The 24,451-nt window shown below is 36.0% G+C and overlaps 3 protein-coding genes across 4 annotated transcripts in view; 2 read left to right on the top strand and 1 right to left on the bottom strand.

Moving 5' to 3' along the window:
• TIAM2 (TIAM Rac1 associated GEF 2) overlaps nucleotides 1–1,339 on the top strand; it is a 96,508-nt gene extending 95,169 nt beyond the window's left edge. The window contains exon 27 of the mRNA XM_041469954.1: nucleotides 1–1,339. Coding sequence (XP_041325888.1) covers nucleotides 1–644 — 644 coding nt within the window. The 3' untranslated portion in view covers nucleotides 645–1,339.
• TFB1M (transcription factor B1, mitochondrial) overlaps nucleotides 1,174–24,451 on the bottom strand; it is a 27,345-nt gene continuing 4,067 nt past the window's right edge. Inside the window, exons 4-8 of one of the 2 annotated variants that reach the window (XM_041469952.1) lie at nucleotides 22,382–22,490; nucleotides 19,960–20,111; nucleotides 15,643–15,762; nucleotides 4,682–4,809; nucleotides 1,174–2,091 (exon numbers count right to left, since the gene is read on the bottom strand). In XM_041469952.1, the coding sequence (XP_041325886.1) occupies nucleotides 1,830–2,091; nucleotides 4,682–4,809; nucleotides 15,643–15,762; nucleotides 19,960–20,111; nucleotides 22,382–22,490 (771 nt within the window). In that variant the 3' untranslated portion in view covers nucleotides 1,174–1,829. Of the gene's footprint in view, nucleotides 2,092–4,681; nucleotides 4,810–15,642; nucleotides 15,763–19,959; nucleotides 20,112–21,856; nucleotides 21,966–22,381; nucleotides 22,491–24,451 lie in introns of those variants that run through there. The other variant, XM_041469951.1, reaches the window with a different exon arrangement.
• CLDN20 (claudin 20) lies at nucleotides 10,834–11,548 on the top strand. Its single transcript, XM_041469953.1, has one exon. The coding sequence runs from the start codon at nucleotides 10,889–10,891 to the stop codon at nucleotides 11,546–11,548; it is 660 nt and encodes a 219-aa protein (XP_041325887.1). The 5' UTR covers nucleotides 10,834–10,888.

Raw genomic sequence — 24,451 nt, forward strand, 5'->3', positions numbered from 1 at the left:
CTTCCACAAGATCCTTGAAGGTACTGAAGAAGTCATCCAGCAGCGAGTGGAACGGTGACCAGGGGAAAGGCACCTTCCAGGACTCTGATGAGTGCAGCCTAAGCAGCAGCACTCAGAGCAGCAGCTGCCACACTTCTGAGAGCATCCAGGAGCCCAAAAATTCATCTCCCAATAAACATGCAGAGAACACTGCGTCTGACTTTTCTAATGTTCTTGTCAAAGAATCCGATATTCTCAGTGATGATGATGATGATGAGGACTATCGGAGCCTAAAGAAAGGCAGCCCTACAAAAGACATTGAAATACAGTTCCAGCGGCTGAAGATTTCAGAGGAACCCAGTGCTGACTCTGAACAGGATCAGGCTGCTGAAAATGAGGAAGAAGATGGCTTTCAGATAGCACAGCATCCAAAGCTCGTGCGGGGCCATTTCTGCCCAGTGAAGAGAAAAGTAAACAGCACAAAGCGCAGCAGAGGAACTCTAATGGCAATGCAAGAACGTCACCAATCCCTTGACAGTCACTCTGACACTGCAAACCTGGATCTGAACTCCATTTTAGAGAGAGAATTTAGTGTCCAGAGTTTAACATCTGTAGTTAATGAAGACTGTTTTTATGAAGCTGTGGAGAGGCATGGAAAATCCTAGCTTAGTATTAAAACATTAATTTGAAGTCCACATAAAATTCAACAAACATTTTGCTTTAAAACTAGTAAATTCATGGAAGCTGCAGGAAAACTACTATCTGATTTTGTGCACTAATACATTTTTGCTCAAAAACAGCTGTAAAGGATTCTTAAGTTATTTTAATTTATTGTGGATCAAAAATAGATTAAGTTGGCCCAGGTTTGTAAATTAGTTCATCCCTTTCAAGCATTTATTAAGACAATGTAGTGTTCTTGGGGATGGCCTCATTAATATTTTAAGTAATGTGGAAAAGGTGCTAGTGAGTGGCAGAGGGGTTTACAATGGAAAGTAGCATTGCAAACTGAAATTTTCAGTACCTTGGGCATTTTATTTCTTTGGTTTTCATGTTTGCTTTATTTAAAGCACAATTAAGTTATTTTAATGTGTTTTAGTGCACAACAGTGCAGAAGTTTCATTTTTGTATGTTTCAATGCTGTTTATACTTTATACATATGTGTAAATACAAAAACAAAGCTTGGCCTGTAATCTTTTATTTGACTGTATTTTTTATTTTCACTATGAGCCTGTACAGTAAAAGACAAATAAGTATTGTACTTAGCCATGTTTTCTACTTTTTATTGTGCTGCTTTTCTGTAGTTGAAACTTTAAATCCCAAATTCCTTGCTTCTGCATAAAAGAGAAGAGTATTAGCAGACCTTGAGGCAATTGGTGCACTTTATCCTCCCGTAAGCCAGTCACTTGAGTGTATTTATAAGAGTCTTGGCTTCTGTTTTTTAAATTACTCTGTACAGGAGGATGTTCCAGGATAAAAAAGCACAAAAACCCAAACACCATCTTATGTAGTGATGTCTGAAAAGTATTTTTCTTCAATTTCAGTAAAGCACTTGCATTCATACAGAATTCAATTATATCAGAAGTATTGCAACTTAATTACCTTTCTCACAACATACCTTGTTTCTTGGTATGTGTTCTAGCCATTTCCCTGAAGTAAAAAGAACCTGGATTGCCTTCTCCCTTTTGTCTGCTGCTGAATGGAATAGAGAGATGCCCTCTCTCTATACCACATTCTCAAAAGTAGGTCTTTCATAGCTGCATAAATGTAGGACCATCTAAACCTTCTTTTATTGGGTCAACACCTGTAGATCAAGGAGTTAAAACTAATAAAAAAAAGTCAGACTTGTGCTGTTACAGCTGATTTTCCTCTTCAGTCCGTTCAGGTTGACCAGTACTTCCAAGTAAACTTCTTGTCATCTTCTTTTGCCGTAGTTCTTCTCTGTAGTTGAACACAAAAAGGCTTGGGTCTTCATCACACATTTTCCTGTATGCATTGCACAAGTTTCTAAACTGTGACATAGAGAGCTGAAAAGGACGAAGAGTTGGATCAACATTTGCTGTCATCATCAGCTGTTCTGTTCTTTTCAAGCGCCCATTTTCAGGAAACAAGGTCCTAAAAGATATGGGGTGAAGAAAAATTTCAGCAATTCAGACAGACATTTCCCTTAAGAGTAACAAGGAATTAAATAGTAAACCTATATTAATTATGTCACTATTTGAGCTCTGGCACTCAACATACTTCATTATCTGAGCAATGGAAGCATATACGGGACCTTTTTCTGCAAATGCAAATTATGATACCATAGGAAAGCACATACATACATTACAGACTAAACACATGCATGTAAGTTCATGATTACTAACATTAAAAAGAGCTTTGGGTATGATTACAAGCACAGAGCCTTCTTACAATTAGACTCGTATTTAGAAAGCAACAACATATTAAACTGTGCAAAACAGATCAGATTCAAATAAATATGACTTACTTTCAGACTGTTTCATTACAATAGAAAAGACAGTATCACTTATCATTAATACCCTAATTCTAATGTCAGAAAAAAAAAAGCCAAGAATGAGGAAAGGAGCAATTAAATACGGCAAGTAAATAATTGCCATTCACTTTTTAATATTTAGAATGTGGGAGAATGTGGCAGGAGTTGTAGATTTTGTTTTCAGCTTTGTTCACAGACAGGCATATAAGTACATTTACTCTAGGGCTTTACCACCTCTCTCTCAGAAGTTCCCCAAATCTGAATGAAGGGTATTAGGTAAGTGATTTTTAATGTCACACAGAAATACATACTACACACTGCAAACTATTGAAAGGACCAGCTCTTATTAGCAGTAGTTCTCAGTCTAAAATAGGCCAGAAAGGCAAAAAATCTGCACATGACTCATGGGCATTTCTCAATTTTCAAATTCTATCTGTGTTATATACATAATACCTAAAAATATTGTGCATCCAATACAATAACACATGCCCCCCTCCCCGCCATCCACCAGATGAGTTTGGCAGGTTGGCTGGACAAACTAGTCCAAAGGCTTTGTGCAAGAAATTATAGTTGGTAACGAAGTTAAGAAGGAGTTTAAAATTACAAATGAAAAATGAAACTTCTAGGAAACCTGTTTGAAGCATATGCTACTTCAGGCCTTTGTCAAAATGTTCCTTTTAGTTCAGCATCTAGGTCAGCAATGTGTCAATTTTTATTTCAATATCCCTCTTTGATTCCGTAGCTAAAAAACATACCTTGAGCAAAGTGTATCTAGTCTTTTTTTACAGACTATGAACCATCCTATACGTATCATGAACCACAACTCAAACTACAATATGGACTTCATAGCACAATCTTATATTTCACATCTCAAAGCCCAGAATTCATACACAAATATAAAGTGATTCTATTCCCTTGTTTTTATACAGTCTGTGTGATAGAGAACCCTATCATGAACTTAACAGCTTTTTTATAGAACAAAATTTGCTATTTTTTTCAGGTCAGCTAAAGAATAAGAGGATTGTGTTTTTTAGCTGCACGCTAGGGCTAAGGTATGATAAGCTGCTAGGGGAATACGTGACGTCCAAAAGTTCAGTTTCCCCCTCCTCACCTCAAAAGAATGTAAAGCAGTTCTTAGCAATTTGAGATTACACAGAAGTTGGGAAAGTTTTTTTTAAACTTTGGTAACGATATTGTACACAACATAGATATGCTGATTGCATGTGCCTTTTGCTTACATTGTCAAGAGAAACCATTCCTTCACAGAAGAAGAAAAGAAAACCACCACCACCCTGTATGTCAAAAACAAACCAGTCTAGAGTTTGGACACCTCATTTTCTAAACACTTTGAAATGCATACTCAAACTTTAACACAAAGAAATCTATACTCATTTTAGATCCAATGTCTGCGTCCTACATATCAATGGCATTCACGGTGTCAAGGAAAGAGAACTCAACAACCCAAAACTAGATGCAAAATTCTTTGCTCACCTTTAGAACAGTGACACAGAAGGCTTGTAGTACAGTAGGGTATCCACCCTACTGTATCAGGGCCAAAACTATGCCCAGCAACATTCAGGGAGCCCAGGCTGCAGGAGGTGCCTCCAGTCATAACAGCAGCTCTGTCACACGTTCTACAGAGCTGAATGCTGGGGGCTGCCCATAGTAAGTCAGACACACGGCAGTGCTGGAGTTTAAACAGGATCCTTGGAAAAAAGACTGCAGGTTTCTCATATCAGAGAACCTAATAAATTCCCTCCGTAAGATAGCGGGATTTTTAAAGAGCCAATAAGAACTCCATAATTTGACCTTTTGACATCCCAAAATAAGTAAAATTTCCTACAGATTACTCCTCACGCTGCCATCTTTGGTTCTGGATTTTGATACTTTCATTTTTTAACTCAATCATTCTGTAGTTTTTGTAGCTTTTCCATTTCTGAGTCAGACAAACTATTGAAAAGATGACCACTTTATCCTAATGATTTTTAACAACTTCAACGCACTAACAAAAATGCACAAGTAATTACTACATAATTACTTTAGATATTAATCTCACACTTTTGTGTCCAGAAACCATTCTGAAATAGAAAGATCTGATGAACTACGATGACAAATTTAAAATTGCAAGAATAAAATCAAACGCATAGCTGATTCAGTAGCTGATGCATTTACAAAACCATTACCTAGGAAGTTTTCATTAAAAATACTTACTCAATTCCACGGAAGCAGTATTTTCTTCTAAACTGAAAAACACTTTGAACCACCTTTTCTACCAGCTCAAATGGCTGCTGTATCTTTGGTTGCACCAATGGAGTGAAGTGCACCACAGCCACATCCACCTATATGGAAAACAAAGATCAATTTAGGTAGACATTACTTCTAAGCAGACATCAGCAAACAGGCACAATATAGGAAGGCATTCTTGCAGCAGGTAAGCCAGCCGTGCAGTGACTAATGGCATGGTATGGAATAGAAAGATTTGCCTTAGCTTTCAAGGCCCAACAGAATTTTAGTTATCTACATATTTCCAATTAGTTCACATGCCATCAGTACTTAGTACTTTTTACCCCCATGGCACTTTGTCCATTTAGAGCAACTTTCATGTAATCTGTAAAGTAATTAGCACTTCTGTCTTCAGATCCTTCCACAAGATAATTCTGACATGATACACAAATTAGATAATATTTGATATACAGGCTGAAGGGCAGCTGGAGAAAATTGGTATTATAATTAGAAATCAAACCCATTCCCTATATGTTTTCTGTTGCTTCAGGGCTTTTCTAAAATGTAAGCCAAGGAATTGCTTTTCAATGTATTAAGATTTCTAGGAATGGTAGGTAGAAGTAAGTGCACTCAGTTTAAGTGACCACACAATTCTGTACTTACACTGTGTATCACAGTTCATCCAAAATTATGTTTGAACAATTCCACAAAGATAAGCTTGTATATATTCTTTTGTAGTTCTCAAATCAGACTGGTTCACAGAATAGTCACTTGCCCTGTGTCTAAGAGCAGAATGAAATAATATGTACACACTTTATGTTTTTTATATTTGTGTGTGTGCATACATATGTATGTATACATGCCATGCAATTATAGAGACACTGTATTATATAGAAACTTTCTGAATTCAGACTTCTGTACTAAAAATTAGGAGCTGGAATAAAACTCCAGTTCTGCACAACAATGAATAAAGCAGGTCATCTTTCAAACTAAATATTAACAATAAGAAAAAGGAAAAATTTCTGTGGAGGAGCACATTGAAAATTTGTAAAATGTGTACAAGTACTGTACAAATTTTTAAGTGCCAGATTTAAAAAAATATTTAGTCTCTTATAAAAAGAGTCTGCTAAAATGATAGGCGATTACTGATTTTTTAAAAAAGATCTGACAGTCAATACTAGCACTCAGAGAACATGAATTTATGATCACATGTGCTAGTTCTGACAGAAAAAAAGACACAATCAGACCAAAGAACAGCTGCTGCTTGAACCACAGTCTCAGTGTACCAATTGTTTGAGATAACCCAGAGCATGAGAGTACTTCAAAAAAGAAAGCGTTCCTCCTACTGCTTCAACCAAAACTGCTCACAGCACCCTCTGATGTGGACATAATCTGACACAAAGGTACTAAACATCCATTTTGTTCTTTCTGTGGGAACAGCTCAGCTATTAAGCACATCTATCCAGTACAAATGCTTCTATAACACAAATTTCAAAGGAATTGTAAAATCCAAACAATGTAAGTTTTTTTATGTAGACAGAACTTACAAAGCTGAGCAAAAATACTGGCTAGAGAAAGGAAAGAAAATACCAATTAATGGTGCTGATGAAGAAAAAACCCACAGCAAGCTTCCAGTTTTAGCACTGCTGATCCCAAGTATATACTACTGGAGTATTTTTCATTAGTTGTCCACCTTCTCTGAAAACTAGAGTTAAAAATACAACAGAAAAAATACTTAAAATTACTGAAATGTGAAGCACAAGAAGTTATTTAAAAATCAGGTGACAAAAAAACTTGACATATGGAATCTGCAGTGAAACACACATAAATTATTTCCCAAAGCAGATTTTTAATTTTTCAGGTGTTCAGAGCATCTGCCTTTGCCATGGGTTACTCCTATCAGGAAGATCACAGGGATATAGAAAAAAACCCTGGTGCTCACACTGAGTATAAGAAAAGTTAATTTTTTAAATACATACTTCATATGTCCAATCAGCTCCTTGAACAGAAATATTAAGGGCACATGCATATGTTTATCTACGTTTTGGTCAGGAAATATAACAAGGTATTACCCCACAAAATTAGGGGTAAGAAAACAACCAGAGTCCATGTGGCATCACCTAGTCACCTCAATTTTGCAGAAATGCTCTTAAGTGAGAAATAAGGGCTCTTTGGGAGTTAGAGCCACATCTTGAACAAAAATTTCAGAAGGAAAAAAGCACCTAATCTAGATACAGTGTACAGCTTCAGAGCCAAACAGCTCAATTTGCAATCTCAAGGCCAGTAGGCAATAATTTCTGCTTCTGAAACCAAACACAGCACTTCTCAGTTCCATTATAGACACTGTTTTCTTTGGACCCCAGGAAAGCTGCTTGGTTACTATAGCAACAGATACAGGAGAAAGCTTTTCATTTGTAAATGGTCACTCCTTTAAAATCATATATGCTATTTTCCCCATACCTTTTAATATGCATCAAATAGGGAGCAGAATTATGAAAGCTAACAGAGCACAAAAGAGCACTTAAAATATACATGTTGATTTGATAATTTTACTGGTAACACTTTTCACCCAACCAAGTATTTTAGAAATATTTACAAAATAACACTCAAGTCTTACAAAATAATGAATACAAAAATCATTCAACTGATACACCCCAAACTGTCAGTAGTACAGCAATTATTCACCCCTTACTGTTTTAGCATAACTGTACAATGAAGGTTTATGTTCTGGGAGGGTACGAGGAACACATAACAGAGTACAATTTAATTCACACAAGTCTGCTGCCTTGATAATGAAATCAACATACTAAATCAGAATAAGCATAAATGAGACAATTTTTATTAATTGTTGACAACAAAGGTCTCATAATGGGCAATACATGTACCTTGCAACAGGGCTGTATTAAAAGCAAACCCACACAACCTTTCCAAGATGTAATTTGCTCATAGGGAACTAAAACCGAAGAAGAATATATTACAATTTCATTAAAACAGACTGCTTGAGATCCTACTGAGATAGTTCTAAGCCAGCACTTTCACAATCCAAGTATTCAGTACTATTTTATCTGTCTACTACAAAAGTTAGGCCTAACACCAGATATGTGCAACTTGCAGCGCAATCTTGTTCTGATGAGAGTTTACTTCTGGCTCACTTCCAGCAGAAAGTAACTATGTCTCTACAGTAATAAAAATTACTTCTGTGTAAGAAGAGCTCTGCAGTAACTCCATTCACACCAGGCTCACAAACAGAATCACAAGAAGCCCGAAGTCAGGTACAGAAACTGTGCATCTATCACTGCTACAATGAGCAAGACCTTTCTCCCAGCTTCTTGATTTCTCACACCAACTTGTCAAGGCCACTCTCTAATGTGCCGTATTTACCATGGAAGCCCCACCAGCAGCTTTATTCCCTTATTCTTTTATACAGCCATCCACAAAGGTAACAAGTTAGAGGATAACCTATGGAAGGCTAAAGCTATCAAGAACAGATAAGCAAAGCCTGCAGCTGAATAGAAGTGTCCTGCTGTTCCAATTACAAATTAAAATAAATTGCACAGTTCTTTTCTGGGAAAATTAAACTCTTAATAAGATTATCTGTGATGAAAAAAACAACAACTGACAAACAAGAAAACTCTCTGACTCTCAGTGCAACATAAATGATTCTTCCCCCTAGTCTGTAAGTCTACAGTTTCTGGATTCTCAAGATTTTACTTCATTTTATCACTGCTTACACTTTCCACCACAGAACCTGGATATCATTATGTATTTAGGACTAAGGGCCGCCGTCTGTTTTATTCCATAATCTCTTTGCTTTCCCTTACTGAGTGTTTTTCAAACAAAACTCATTAAACAAAGTACTCCTTTATTCTTGGGTAGATGGAACTAAGAGAGGGAACAAACAGCAGTAATGCACTTGCTGTGGAGAACAGAAAAAAAACAACATTCCAAGAAATTTTGTTAATACATGCCAATGCAGTTTTATATGAGAAGGGATAGTTGCATTCAAGAGAAACTGCATTTACCAGGACACCTACAGAGAAGAAAACATCTCAGACCTCACAAAAAGCAGTAAGTGCTACACAAATAAGCATAACTGTATTTTTAATTACAACTGTAGTGCTTATACTTGAATTTATCATGCCTTTAAATTGGTTCACCCTATTAAATGTAATGTATGGCTACCATTTGAAGTGGTTTTAGTTTATGCTTGCATGTTTTTATATACTGATATTTTAAAAAGGAAGTAATGAAAAAGGCTGATTCAGAGTACTAATTAGCTTTTTCAGAATATGAATGAGAATACAAATGAGTTTTTGAATGAGTTTTGAGCTAACCCAGACCTGTCCGTTCCTTCTGTAAAAGGAAGTTAAGCCATCTTTGCCATGGGCCTGTGCAGCAAATTATATGTATTTTCCAGAACATCTCTTCCCAGCCTGAACAAACTGAAGGGATTTGGAAATAGGCAGGTCTTTGAAATAAGGTTTTAACAATTACTAGCTGCTAATATTTTCACCTTAACTTTAAGCATTTTTAATATATATATACATATATGCTGGACAGATTTAGCAAATCCTTGAACTATTACCTGAAATAAATACAATATGAAAAGATTAGAGTATAAGTATAAAAATTATATAGAGAGAATATAGAGAATTATACTATACATTATAATAGAGGATAACAGCATTATACTTATAAAGGATAAATACATAAATTAGTTCAGAAATGCCACTAAAGACTGACAGAATACATATTGATCAAAACCTTGTTGTGTTATGCATAATGAACTGAAACAAGAGTACAATGCTACAGATATTTTGTATTCCCCTTATTTTAATTTTATTCCTTATTATTATGGCTTTTGAAAAAAGTTCTAATGCTGAAGAACAATTTTAATATCATTGCACATGCTTAGATAAAAAGTCTGAATCATGCTTTCTAAGACAGAAGCCTGTCCTTTGTCTACCACTGATAAAAGATGAAACCTGCCAATTATCCAGCCCCAGGCAAAAGGCAAAGCAGGGTACCACTTTCTAATCCTCCTCTCAGAGGTTTCAATCCACTGTTCTGCATCTGCAATCCCAACAGTCCAGCTGAGGTGACAGCAACAGTTCTGTTTTCCCAGCTGCACAGTCATCATACTGCCCAAAATGTTTTCATCTGTCAAATAAAAGTGGACTCTCTATAAAAGAATAGCAAGGAGCTTTTTAAATTATTTTTTTTAAACTGCCACTTCTGGCAGTTTTGCCAAATGGCAAATTTGCAAATTATTTCAGACAAGTGACTGATTCAAAGAAAGGCACTTCCACAAATGAGCTGTTTCATGCCAGTATTAAAAACATTTTAGAAGCAGAAGATCATCATATTCACTCTTATGACTTCCTAAATACTGCTAGCTCCAAGTCAAGGAACGGAAATAACTGAAAATAAAAAACTGGTAAGTTGAAATAAAAATGAAATAAAATAAAATATTGATTTAGAAAAGTCATGTGACTAATCGTGAAAATGCAAAAACTAAATTCCATTTTATTCTCCTCCAAAGCTAAGATATTTTGCAATACTTATTAAAAATATGAACAGATAATATTTAAAAAACAGAAATAAGGAGTTACCTTTAATCATAATTTAAGTAAGAGATAGTACAACAGTGCCCATTGTTATAAAAAAGTCAACAGGAGCTGACTACACTATCAACACACTTAAACAAGGTACCTGAAGAGTACAATATATTTTCTATCAGGATGTTTTCCTACCAGAATGACTTGTAATCTGCAAGTTTCTAGTGTTTCATTTACAATGTATATTTGTCTAGTAAGCCTGAAATTTGTACGCTATTACCAAAACCAACTGCAGTAAAATAAGTTTTGCTTGATGGCTTGCAATCATGTATGAAAGGGCAGCAGCTCCTTTTTACAAGCAATTCTAAAGCACAGTCCATTTGCCATCATCTCTGTTCAAGTACCTTGTGTACAGCAGCTCAGCTGCTGCAGGGTCATATTCAGATATTCATTCAGATAGCTCTAATTTTAAATGCAAGCTTTTTTTGTTTGCTGATTTCTTTTCCTTTCCCCCTCGAACTTCTCCTCCCCCCCTTTCCTCCCTGTTGCACAGACGGCCACAGCTTGGCTACGAAGCTCCCAGTTACTCAATTCCACGAGAGAAAAGGCAGACAAAAGGTGACAGAAGATAACCATCATGGCATCAGCAAGCCTGCAGTTCTTTGCCTTTATTCTGGCTTTGTTTGGTGCTTTTGGAGATATCGCAGCCACCTTGCTACCAAACTGGAAGGTAAATGCAGACGTTGGCTCAAATATCATAACAGCTATAACACAGATGCAAGGACTTTGGATGGACTGCACATGGTACAGCACGGGGATGTTCAGCTGCACCCTGAAATACTCCATTCTCTCTCTCCCCGTCTACATCCAGGCTGCACGGACCACCATGGTGCTGTCGTGTATCCTATCAGCCTTTGGGATCTGCATCACTACAGTCGGAATGAAATGCACAAGGCTAGGAGGCGACACTGATAGCAAAAATAACGCTTGTTTTGCTGGAGGAATCTGCTTCATTCTTGCAGGAATCTTTGGATTAGTACCAACGTGCTGGTACACGAGAGAAATTATTTCAAATTTCCTGGACCAGACCATTCCAGAGAGTAGTAAACATGAACCAGGAGGAGCAGTTTATACTGGATTCATCTCAGCAGGGTTTCTGCTTATCGCAGGTGTGATCTTCTGTTCTTCCTGTTTTAAAAGGCAGCAAGGAGCATGGATTTACCCTCCAAAGCAGCACCATTTTCCATCCACAGAGCAGGAGAGCAATGCAGGTTACAGCCTGAAGGACTATGTATAAATAGTTATTTCTATCCATTGAAGTATTTCTATGCATTCAAGGGGGTTTTTGTGTGTTAAGTGTAGTTTGGTTATTTCAATGAATGTATAACATAGCACTTAATCTTTCCTGTATCTGGGTTGCAGTTATGCTTATGCAAGGTATTTCATTTACAGGGGCATCCACAAAAAGGAAGGAGTAGGAAAAGATACTTGTCTGCTACAAGAGTACTTTATTTTGCTGATTTTTCAAACCCTTCTTTCTGACTTCCCAAGTTACACTTATTGAAGAACAAGGAACTATTTTAAAAACATAACTGACTGTACAATTTATGCATCGATGTCTTGTTACAGCAAAGACGATTAAAAACTAACTGCTTTCTGTTTAGTGAATCAGACTTCAATAACATATGACATTTTAGAGTGTATTTTACATTTTTATCTTGATTTTATTTATGATGCAAGACAAAAACCCCAGAAACTATTTGTCCAAGAAGCCCAATTCAAAGGTTTTAAAAAAGCGGACACATCTGCCTTTCATTTTCAATTCTAAATTGCCGTGGTAACTAGATTTTGTTAAAAAAAATAAAAAATACAAAAAAAAAATCAACCAACCAAAACAAATCCACAACAAAAGCTCAAGGCTCCAAACCTTAGCTGCACTGTATACTCTGCGTATCAGGCTGAAGGATCAGCAGTACCATTCAGCTCTTGCCAAACCCAGCTCTCCTGCCCCAAACTGCCACCTGCTGTGGGTTTCATTTATTATTGTTAAAGGAAAGTATGCTGGACAGTCACCAACTGCTACAAATCCATCACTACACAGTGAATGTCAGAGATGAGGAGCAATACAACAAGAGAAATGTAACCATAATTGTCAAAACACCTGCAAACTGTAACAGGATAGAAACCAAATTATCTATGTTCAAGAATCATCTGTAAACAATCTGTAAACATTCTGGCTTACAATTGTTAAAGGCAGTTATTAACAGCTCAAGTAACACAGTAACTACTTACTGCCGTCTACATTTCTGACCTTCTGAAAGAACCTTTTAAGTTATTTTAATTATTCCTGTAGGATCTGCTCCAGGCCTACTCCCAGGTATTCTATTACTGTAAAATGTACTATACAACAGTGAAAAAGAGACAGCTTCTTTATTTTAACTGCCTTATTTTGAATAATTACCTTAAATCCTTTCACCTTTTCTTTCACCACACAGATTTTGTTTTGGTTATTGGCCAAAGTATGTTCTACTTGAATACTTGCCTAAGTGAGAACAAATCAAGAATGAAAATAGGTATGGCACAGACCTTTAAATTTAGGAATATGTTGCTGGATGAGACTCTCAATAAAATCAACTGCTATTTATTCTGCATATTTATACACAACTTTCATTTTCCACAGTACTAGTCTGAAATTTGCTAAAAGACCATGAAGGAGCCAAAACATAAAATGTTTGGTATGTTGGAAAAATATGTTTTATTACAGCATTTGGTAAAGTGGACTGTTTTATGGACTTAATATGTAGGTAGTCTTTATTCATAGAGAGTCTTCATTTTTCATACACAGAATGGCATTACATCTTGTTTTTATTCTACTGTTACATACCTATTTTGAGTTTTCTATGTTTTAATCAAGGAGCTTGACTTTTCCCATTTCTAATGCAACTATCAGCAGTTATTAGGTATTGCAGACACTTCATTATAACCAAAAAGCCAATTTCTTTTTTTCCTAGACACTATGTTGTGCAGCATCATTCCATTAACCAAGAATCTTTTATGTCTCAACATTCATAGAAATGCTGAAATAATATTCATGCATTGAGCAACTGAGGTAAACAACTCCTTCTCACAAACAAGCATCTCACCTTTAGAAAGGGGTTTGACATGACACTAAGCTGTGATCACTACCGTGTACGTGAGTAAAATCTTTTTGCAAAAAATTATAGTCAAAAGGCATTTTTACAGGAGGGTGTAAGAAAAAGGTAATAATAGCATACCATGAGCACAACAAGAAGTTCATTGGTTACACATACTGCAAACTTTTCTTCCTGAAACTTTATATAAAAAGTAGCTGTACTTCATATAGCTATGAAACAAAAATCAAGGACGGAGCCATTTAATTCACAGTAAGAGCTTTCCAATAAAATAAATTCTATGAGAAAATGTAACATCTAAAACCAAGTCAGTCTACAGCTAAAAGAACAAGGACAAAACACAAGATTGGTCTACAACAGTTGTGTGAAGGAAACAAAATAATAGTGAAAACAGGTGCCAGTCCTGTCTTAAAGAATTCTACTTTCTGTTTTTGCAATATAAGAAATACTTGTTTTAACTCAAAAAATACATCAAATAAAAATATGCCTGCCTTTATGTACTGCTTTTTTTATTCAACAGAGCACCAACTGACTCTAGGATGTGTTTATACCAAGATATTTGTACTCTGTGTGTTACTTCTCTTGGTCAACTACGGCCTTTTCAGTATAGGAAAATGGAAATATCAGTTAGAGCTTCCCAATTCTGGGACACAGTCTGCACAAGACTTTTAACAGCATTAGCTTTATTAGCACTCAAGTTGTACCCACCACTGAGAAATCCTCACCATAAAACTGGAATTTTAGCCTTACTTAAAACTATTTCACATATTTGACAGTGAGAGGTCATCCTGAAATGATTTTCCATCCAGCTAGGAAACAGGGAAAAAAAACCTAAGCCAAAACCTCAAAGCAAAAAATAAGATTTCTTAAGCATGGTCATTTTCTTTCACAACAGATTGCTGTAATTTAACATGTTTGAACAATTACTTTCTCAAAAAACTTGCTCAAAAAATACTTGCTCATTAAATTATCATCAAAATATATCCAGATAGAGGCCTTAAAATTCACTGTGATAAAGAAGAAAATAACCTCCCACAGGGTCTCAAGAGATATGCCAGAAAAGTAAAAAGGACCAAGAGAGAGAGAGACTGATAAAGGAGAAGGGAGATGTACTGAAGAGCTGAACCAACAAATTAAAGAGGAACTTTCAGAAGCCGCAAGTTCACTTCTGAAACAGACAGACAGACAACTTGATAGAACAAATAGTAATGGTTTTAAACTCCCAAAAGGTTGATTTAAATTAGATAAAAGGAAAAAGCTTTTTACAATGAGGCTGGTATAGCACAGGCATGTTGCCCAGAGAGATGGTGGATGCCCCACACCTGGAAACAGTCAAGATCACATTGGACAGAGCTCTGAGCAACCTCATGTAGTTGAAGATTTTCCTGCTCATTGCATGGGAACGGTACTAAATGACCTTCTTTCCAACCAAGTATTTCTATAAGCCTAGGATGTCCACACACATTCAGGGACACAGACATGACTTAAAGTCAGGCACAAATTTTTACAAAAAAATCCAACCGAAAAGAAGTTTCTTGTCCAAAATACTAAATTATTTCTTAATTTTTGATTCCTGTACTCATAATGGCTATTAATAAAAACCAGGGGCAGTAGATAAGAGGACAACAAAGAGATTGTTCTCGACTCACTCAAGAACATATAAGAGAGAGAAAAGATTGTTACTTTTTTAAACAACTAGTGGGATTCAGCTGACAAAGTGCTGTAGCAAATAGGAGGGAGTAAAATATGCTGAAGATGACTGGGGTGAAACATAAAGATTATAGAAAGGGTAAAATTAGAGATGTTTGACAAAGGTGACAAATGAAAAGCTTTTCTTACCACAGTCTTTCAAAAGACCCATCAAATCCTTAAGGCACAATTCCCAAACTGTTTATAAATGACAACAGTAAAATAGCAGGCTTTTGAAAAATACTCCAATCCTAGCAGACTATCCTGACTCTAAATACAATCTCCCTCTCCAGAACACCCAAAGAAGTATGCTGACCTCACAGATAGTTTTGAAGGTGAAAGCCAAGTTCTAAGGAACAGAAGACAAAAAAAAAAAGAAATAGCACTTTCTCAGAATAAGCATGCTTCATTTACAGGAATTTCACATCACTCCACTTCGTAATATGGAGATGTTCAAACAGAGCAGCCAGCAATGTTCCTTAGTGAAAATAAGATACATTGCTTGACTGACATATTAACAAAAACTACAAAAAACCACAGGAAAACCTACCTCTGGCTTTGGAACAAAGGCTTGACCTGGAATTATGAAACAGTTTTCCACAGTGCAGAGATGCTGAGCCATGATGGACAGCCTGCTGCGTTGGTTACTTCCTGGATTAGCTGTAAGTCTCTACGGGAAAATCAAAACATGTACATCAGTGATACTGAACTGACCAAGTGACCAGTTGTATTAAAGCTTGATTTTCTGTAAAATCAAATTTAAGAAAAAGACACCAGTTAATCATTAAAAACTTGTACCAAATTGTATGCCCAGTTAATCTAAAATTTTCTTCTCCAATATAGCAGCATTTCACTAAGATACCACGCTGATTTACAACCTCAGTCCTGCAATTAAATGCACTTGAAAAGGAACTCCTAGAAATTCTGCAGATCTAAATGAATGTCAAAAGAATTTTGTATGGATACAAGAGAAAACTAAAACTATTCTGACTGCAGGATTCAAAACAAACCTAACAGCAGCTGACAGCACTCTCTCAATCCTTTCCTTCCACTGTTTCTGTATAAAACATTACTACTTCTTTTTCTTCTTCAAGATGAAACAAAGCTTCATAAACTCAAGATCAGCTAGAAATCAAAAGTTCTTCATAATTAACTGGTCTACGCTTACAATATTTGCAAGGAAGCTGGGTCTACTTTACATAAATTTAGAATGCCTAACAGTGAGAGCATTTAATACTTAAAACTCAATTTACGTATTCTCCGATTTTCCCATGATTTTTTTTTCAAAATAGTAACATGGCCAGAGATTTCCTAAACTTTTGTGACCTGGCAAGAAATATATTTTATTGTTTTGCTAGCACAAACAAAATTTAAGCATATAAAGCATCTTGTAAAACAAGACTCAAATTACAGAAGTCATTTCACCAACACATGCAAAAATAGAATCATGATGATTCATGTTCTTATTTTCCACCACCTCAATAAAAAAATAAAAACTAAACCCCAATATGCATATCTGGTAGTATTTGTACAGCATGTAATTCCACATGAAAAGCCTACTCATGAAGTGCTGTCATGCTGATTAAACTTATGCTTGAAAACTAAAAGTAAAACCAGTTGCCAAAGTTTCACATTTTTCAAACAACTCTTCCTAAAAGCTGTTCAGCATGGAGCAAATACTTTTCAACGACTTTTTGGAAAGAATGCCCAGTGATTCTTTTTGCCTATGCCAGCATTTAAAGCTACCTTCATTGTTGTGTCAGAGGAAATGATTATTCTCTAAAAAAAACCCAGACTGCAAAGTCTAACAATGCAATCTGACACGCACTTCCTTAACCTCTGCAGTGGAAATGAAACTGACCTAATGGCAACACTTGTAGCAATACTTCCAGTGCCAATTCAAACAAACCCATCTTTACTTCTCCCAGAAACCAACTAGCAAGACTCATGCAGTAAGCTCCTGCTTCTCAATTACAGAAGGGATAACTTAACATCTGGATAGCAACATCTTAAACCACTTCAACCACAGCAGCAGGAGCATACTTGTGTACGGCACCCATGCACAGATCAGCCAGACAAAGCCCCAGCCATGGGAGGGACATGTACAGCAGCTAGGTCAGCTTGCTCAGAGACCTGCCCTGCCTGACCTTGAAGGTTTCCAGGGACAGGGCATCCACCCCATCTCTTGGCAACCTGCTGTAGTGTTTTACTACCCTCACCGTAAAAAATTACTTCCTTATATCTAAATCAACACCTACTCCTTGTTCTACAGCAACAAGCCCTGTCAGAGGATCAATTTTAGAGTAAGTGGGCTGGAAGAACTTGGCCTAGGATGACAGATTCAAGATGAAGCACTGAAGAATTTGGGAAAAAGCAAAAGTTCTTACCCACAAAGTGAATAGCAATTTTACAAATGTAAACTACAAAGAAAAAAATTATCTGCTTGACACTCAAAAGTGCTATTTTTACTGATGTGGGTATTTGGCCTTATCTTCCCTAACAGGTCTCAGATTCAGCATATAAAATACCTGCTGGTTCTCATCAGCTTTAATCAATTTATTTATACCATACCAGAACAGAGTGGGCTGCAGTTGTAGGTGTCTAGTGACATAACTCACACCAACACTGCTGTGCTACAAGGAAACAGAAAAGCAAGAAAATACCAGCAAGAAAGGCGAAGGTATCAACTTCTCTGTTATACTGGCAAAACAAAGTCTGACCATAAATAAAAGAGTACACTGCTTCACTTTCTTACTGTTAACATCAAGTTATCCTAACTAATTATAAAGCATGTCACTCCATTCCATGATGCATTTTATGCTTTCGCTGAGCTTATGACATATACACAGACTTTCTTTGATATTCAGGTTCTTAGCTTGGAAATACCCAGGGAGGATACCAAATTCCCCTATCAGGACTATAAATCCAGAGATACACAAAATATCAGTAGCAACTCACTATGATCTGCATTACACTGTTCTCTCTTTCCTCATGCTGACTATGCCTGTACACACCAATTTACAGTGGATACCTTAAGCAACTCCAAAGGGTCAGGAGAAAAGACACAGAGCCTGATTATTGCTCTTTCTCCTAATCATAAAATAAAATAGTATCTTTAAAACAATTTATTTTCATGGTATCAAACCAATAATGGAAATGCAAACCAAAAACCATGAACAAGTTTGTCTTTGAGGAAGACCTGTGTTGAACAAGAATCAAGAGCTCTCAGACTCTAAACTCAACAATTAACTCTGTTTCACTGCATGACCTTGAACAACATACTCCATTTCCTAGTGTTTCTAACTCCTCAGTGTTTCAAGTACAAGAGCTTAAGTATGCATGGTATTTTGCACCTAATTGAGCTATGCTGGGTGCAGAAGAACTGTAAGCTGCATGTCACCAATGACATATGCAGCTGGGTACAGCAATATAAAGGACACAGTGCCCTCACACAGTGTTAGGGGAATTTTTCTGTCACAAAACTATGCATCTTACCTATCATCACTGCATTTTACATCACAGTCTATTAGCCATATTTTGCAACAAGGCCTAATCTCACATGACTTGAAGTCCTTCTAGGAAACAGACCTGGATTCTGTAATGCCTGAAACCAAATGAGCCCAGAACTGAATTAAGGAAGGTATATTAAGAAATCTGGTTTATTTCATATCAAATGTTTGTCCCTAGTGTTCTCTAGAGCCACCTACTGGAAATACTTCTTCAATCATGATTGCAAGGCTAGGGCAATGATGACACAATATGGTTTTCTTTGACCCAAAAAATTACAGCAGACATTCCACTCACATATATAATTACTCATTTTCACAGTGGAAAAAAAACCAGCAAAATCTTCCTATTCGAATTTTTACTTTGAAGGATTAAAATTACAACAACATACACATTGAGGCTGCACAGACAAAACACTGCACTTATAAACACTGGAGTAATAAGATGGAAATTCAGTTTTCAGGCTCATGTGCAACTCCTTTTTTCATTATAAATATAAAGATGCTTGTTGAAAGCCAGACTGCTTCCATAACTGCAAAGCAAAAAAGCTATCCATTCTCTATGCTTTATATGTTTCATGCAATGCCAATAAATTGTTAAGTCTGAAAGCACTGTGGAGTAGCCAACCGAATATCAACTGATCTGATATTAACACTACTACACTGCAGATCAGTCTGGCCTTTCTTGAGAAACTAACTATTAATACAAAGTAAAAGATCAATTTGCTCTTGGACTTGTGGTGACTGAAGTCAATTAAGGCCTTTTTACACACACAAGAATGGCAGAATACATTAATAATTCTGATATCAAGTCTCATTCAAGAAAGTCAATGCCAATTTCCATGGTCTTGGCAAACACCCCCTGCATTTTAAGTGCTTAATCACAAGTGGAAATAATGCTAACCTTCAATTTTTCCTTATTTGAAGGAAGGAGTTTCTTAAAAATTATTTTAATATAGAGGACAAAGAAAAATATGTGTATTTCTTGAGACGAATGAAAGGTAAGGAAAAACACATTGATGACATGGTGCACAAATGACTGTGAGAGAATAAACATATTTGAAAACAGAAGAGTGTTGTGCAATCTATTAATGTTAAACAAATCACACCACAAAAAAAGAACAGAAAGAGCACCTTAATCAAATATAACCCTGCATAAGACATTAAAAAAAATTACATTCTTGTGAAAGGATCAGAGTAGATAATTAACACATCGAAATTCACAATTTATAACCACATAAACTAAAAACTGAACTAACCCTTTCCTCTCTTTTCAAAGTCAACTAAGACCGGGGTTGTAGTCTTATACAAAAGATTGCATATTAACAATATGCAAAATTGAAAAAATGCCAAAACTTTACCTCCCCAACTTCCTTTTGAAAAGTCAGCGTCATCTGTGTCCTGCCGTAAATAAAAGGTCCATCCCTTTTCGAAACATTCTGCAGCCATTTGATGATTAGAGGAGTTGAAACACTGAAGGGCAGATTCCCAATGATATGTATATCTGGTGGTTCTGTTGACATTTGACAGAAGAAAAACAGCTGTGAAAAAGCTTTGAGTAAGATTTTGCCAAGAAATAAAATACAAGAAAGATACATGCCTATCAACCTAGACTTAAAATATGGAAACAATTTTTTATCATGTCACACCAAAATGATGCCTGTCCATTTATACTCATCTTACACTGACAAAACTGTACTACTATTCTCAGTATTTACTTGGAAAAGTGGTTAGGTCTGCTTCTCATTTACATTTGAATAAATCAGTAACTTTCAGATGATTTTCAGCTGATGAGCAAATTCCAGCTGAGCTACTCTAGAATGGCAAAACCACAACAGCATTCTTGTGATTTCAAACTATGACTATTAGGTACAGAGTAAATAGCCATACTCATACTTCTGTCCAACACATCCTCCCACAGGCATTTTACTGAATCCTAACAATCCTCAAAACAACCACCTAACTCACAGTGGACAAGAGCTCTCCTTCTGTACAGAGTCCTCTGAAATCAAAAGGTGTTAAAGTGCAAGACTTAGCAACAAGAATGGTACCTGTTTTTCAGTTATGCATCATATCAGTATCTGTGTGTGTTGTACAACACAACATGGGGATTTCAGTAGCAGGGACCCTTATGTCTAAGGAGGAGTGCAAAGAAGTGGGCAAAATCCAAAAGCCAGTGTGCTGTTTCTTGGATATGACAATGTTTAATAACATGAATAAGAGATGACAATTTCAAATTCAAGCTGTTTTTCTGGCACACTTTACTTATTACCACTTTTTAGGCTGATATTTCTAGTCTATCTGTGGTATTACACATTTATCAGAGATGATGGGTTTTGAAACCCACCAGCTTTTGAGATTTTCATATGGCAATAATACAGAAGAAATGTATCTTGCCTCTAATTGGTCAGCTCAAAACCTAACAGTCACTCTATGTTCAAGAAAGGTAATTTTTTAAAACTGCACTACACTCTCACATGTACATTTTATCATAGTTGTTCTGTGAAGCACCTGTCTTTTGCAATGAGGCAAATAAAACATACAATTTTTCTAAGTAAACATGATGTGCCACGGTCTTTTATGTCCTAAGTCAGAAAGCACTTTACTGCTCTTCAGGCATTGCAAAGAATGACTTTACCTTATATTAATAAATTTGGAAAAGGGGACTGGGAGGTTATATCTGATTTATCTAATAGTAATACATGTTTTGAAAGGGAAATGAAATAGTGCCCTATTGCAACCTCAGGTTTAAAAAAAAAAAAAGCAAAAACAATTACAATCCTGATGAGATGCTACTTTTGCCAAAGATATCCAGCTGAAACCAAAGCAACGAAAAAACTAAATTTTTGAAGGCAAATTTTCCAAAAGTTTCAAAGCAAGTTACAGAAATTTCTTCAGTGGAACAGCAGCAGTGGTGATTTCTGACTTCTTCAAAAAGAGGAAGAAGCCAGGAAGTGCACCATTTGATCTCCTTTTATGCTTTCCAGAGTCATTCCTGTGCAGTCAAGACACTCTAAGGTTAGTAACTGCAAAGCTCCTCAGTTTAAACTAAGGTCAATGTCACACATATTCCACTGTTTTGTATTGGAAAAGGAAGAGAGGTTTTCTCTAGGGGAAAAAAACCAAACAGTTGTCTCTTTATCTTCAACATGTCCCAGAAGAGAGTAACAGCTGCACTGAACGAACTTCAATTTTATCACTACTTAACACTAACTCAAAAGCCCTAAAAAATGAAGTAAACCAACTTCAAATACTAACCATCATCCCAGTCCTTTTTTAAGTGCTTTGGAAAAGCCTTCTCCATCTTATAGGTCAGGATATCTCCATGAACGATGCGCACTTTTCCTGGAGCTGCTTCAGATAGCATCTGTTTGTAAAGAAGCAAGCAGTGAGTGTTAAACAAACTGATTTCCAGTTTCAGCCACTGCAGGAACTAAACCATTGCTGTATATTTATCTTCAATATACAACAAAGCACAGTAGGAGTTAAAACTGAAAACACTGTTAGTAAGTATTTACTTTCAAATAGCAAACACTAGGTATAGATTAATGTGTGATTCTATAAACACTTAACAATTCACAAATGTATAATTCTTAACAGAGAATTCAAACTTAAAAAGACTCCTAAGAGTCTCTTCAACAATTAACAACTCCAGTTGTCTCTTTATCTTCAACATGTCCCAGAAGAGAGTAACAGCTGCACTGAACGAACTTCAATTTTATCACTACTTAACACTAACTCAAAAGCCCTAAAAAATGAAGTAAACCAACTTCAAATACTAACCATCATCCCAGTCCTTTTTTAAGTGCTTTGGAAAAGCCTTCTCCATCTTATAGGTCAGGATATCTCCATGAACGATGCGCACTTTTCCTGGAGCTGCTTCAGATAGCATCTGTTTGTAAAGAAGCAAGCAGCGAGTGTTAAACAAACTGATTTCCAGTTTCAGCCACTGCAGGAACTAAACCATTGCTGTATATTTATCTTCAATATACAACAAAGCACAGTAGGAGTTAAAACTGAAAACACTGTTAGTAAGTATTTACTTTCAAATAGCAAACACTAGGTATAGATTAATGTGTGATTCTATAAACACTTAACAATTCACAAATGTATAATTCTTAACAGAGAATTCAAACTTAAAAAGACTCCTAAGAGTCTCTTCAACAACAACAATTAACAACTGCCAGGTCACTAGCAGGACCTCACCTGATTTAAGTAATAATGCAAGCAGGAGGTTTTTAAAGGTGTTTAGATCAATTACCTTTGAAAAAAAGAGCTCATGTTATTTATTCTGTTTCCCCCACAGCCTTAGAGCCTATTATCCAATTTCAGCCATATGTGATACAAGGTTGCAGAAATACTAATTTTTCCTTTTACATGAAAAATGTGGAAGAGATTCTCTTTATATTCCCTGTAGTAGTCTACACTTATACCATTAAAAAATAAGGAATCCACTTAAAAGATGGAATGAGTACCTAGCAGGAGAGAAGATCTCAACAATTTCTATCTTCATAGACAGTACAAAATCATCTCCACTGTCAGCTTCTGCAGTGCACTAGCACAGCTTATCTAGTATTTAATAAAGGCTGATATGCAAACTCAGTGCTGGCTGTAGTTTGACAACCAATTCTTTAATTTCTGGTGTCAGTTCCCATAATCAAAATTAGTTAAGCTTTGTTGTACTAATCTTTTCTCTTACACTATGAAACTATGCACAACCAGCACAACTCAAAAGCAGTGGAGACTTTTTCAAAGATGACATTTGGGGATATTTATTGATTCTATAAGACAACAATGAGAAATGGCTTAAAGAACAACTTTGCTTTTGCACAGAAATCCAAATTCATGAACAGTTAAGTGCCAGTGGCCTAACTGCCAAAATAAACTGCTCATCATTGTTACTCCCATTTTCAATCTGAATGATGTTTATATGCTCAGGGGCACAAAGAGCTTTCACAATTCTCCGAGCCAAAGGAAAATACTGCTTTCTCCTACTGTTCATATAATGTTGTAATGAAATTTTTTTCAGTAAAAGTTTAGGGTTTTTAATTATCAGAAAAGCTAAGTTTTATGTACAGCAATAAAAGCTTAACAAAAAAAAAAAACAAAAAAAAAAAAAAAACCGAAGTTTTTTTCCTACATGTTTTAAGTGCAATTATTTCCAAACAGAAAAAATAAAACTAATCTCAACTCCAAACCACTTAATGGACTTTTCAGCATTAGCAATTATATGACACACAAATTCACTAATCTGCCATGGTTTGTCAAACCTTTCTTTGAAGCTGTTATAAATGCTCTAGCAGGATTATACTGAAAGATAATGTAAGATTAATAAAGTTAGAAAATAGTGTCATTTGCTAATAACAGTTTTCTTATCAAGATTGAGTTTAGGGGCTGCTGAGTAACACACTTTACATAACTGAGAATTGCATTGAATTTATGACCAGAAAATCATTGTCTTATATTTCTATTTGAAATAAAGACTTGGAAACCCAGTGAAGCTTTTTTTACTTGAAGGGAAAATGTGTGCAGCTAACACAGCCCCAGGAGCTGCTGTGCATCAAGGAGACCAGCCAAGAGTGTTCCATCATACAGATACTCTCATTCTTCACATACAAAAGGGCACAAAGGAAGCATAAGGGGCATAGTTTAAAACATAAAATGGTGTTCCTGGAATAATTTTATATTAAACACATTCTCTTGTTCCCTTTCTCTCTTTATCAATCTTTCCAGCCAAAAAACTATTAGGGCATATGGCATAGAGAGGTTGGGATTCTTTAAGACTGAGAGAGAACTGACAGATGCTCAGCTGGTGTAAACTTTAACTCAGTACACATATGTTCTTCACTGTAT

Source organism: Pyrgilauda ruficollis, unplaced genomic scaffold (genome assembly GCF_017590135.1).
Source record: "Pyrgilauda ruficollis isolate IOZ18807 unplaced genomic scaffold, ASM1759013v1 scaffold24, whole genome shotgun sequence".
Taxonomy (NCBI): Eukaryota; Metazoa; Chordata; class Aves; order Passeriformes; family Passeridae; genus Pyrgilauda; species Pyrgilauda ruficollis.

Bases quoted from the DNA above. Each gene is read 5' to 3' on its own strand.
- CLDN20 (XM_041469953.1), top strand. From the start codon at position 10,889: ATGGCATCAGCAAGCCTGCAGTTCTTTGCCTTTATTCTGGCTTTGTTT.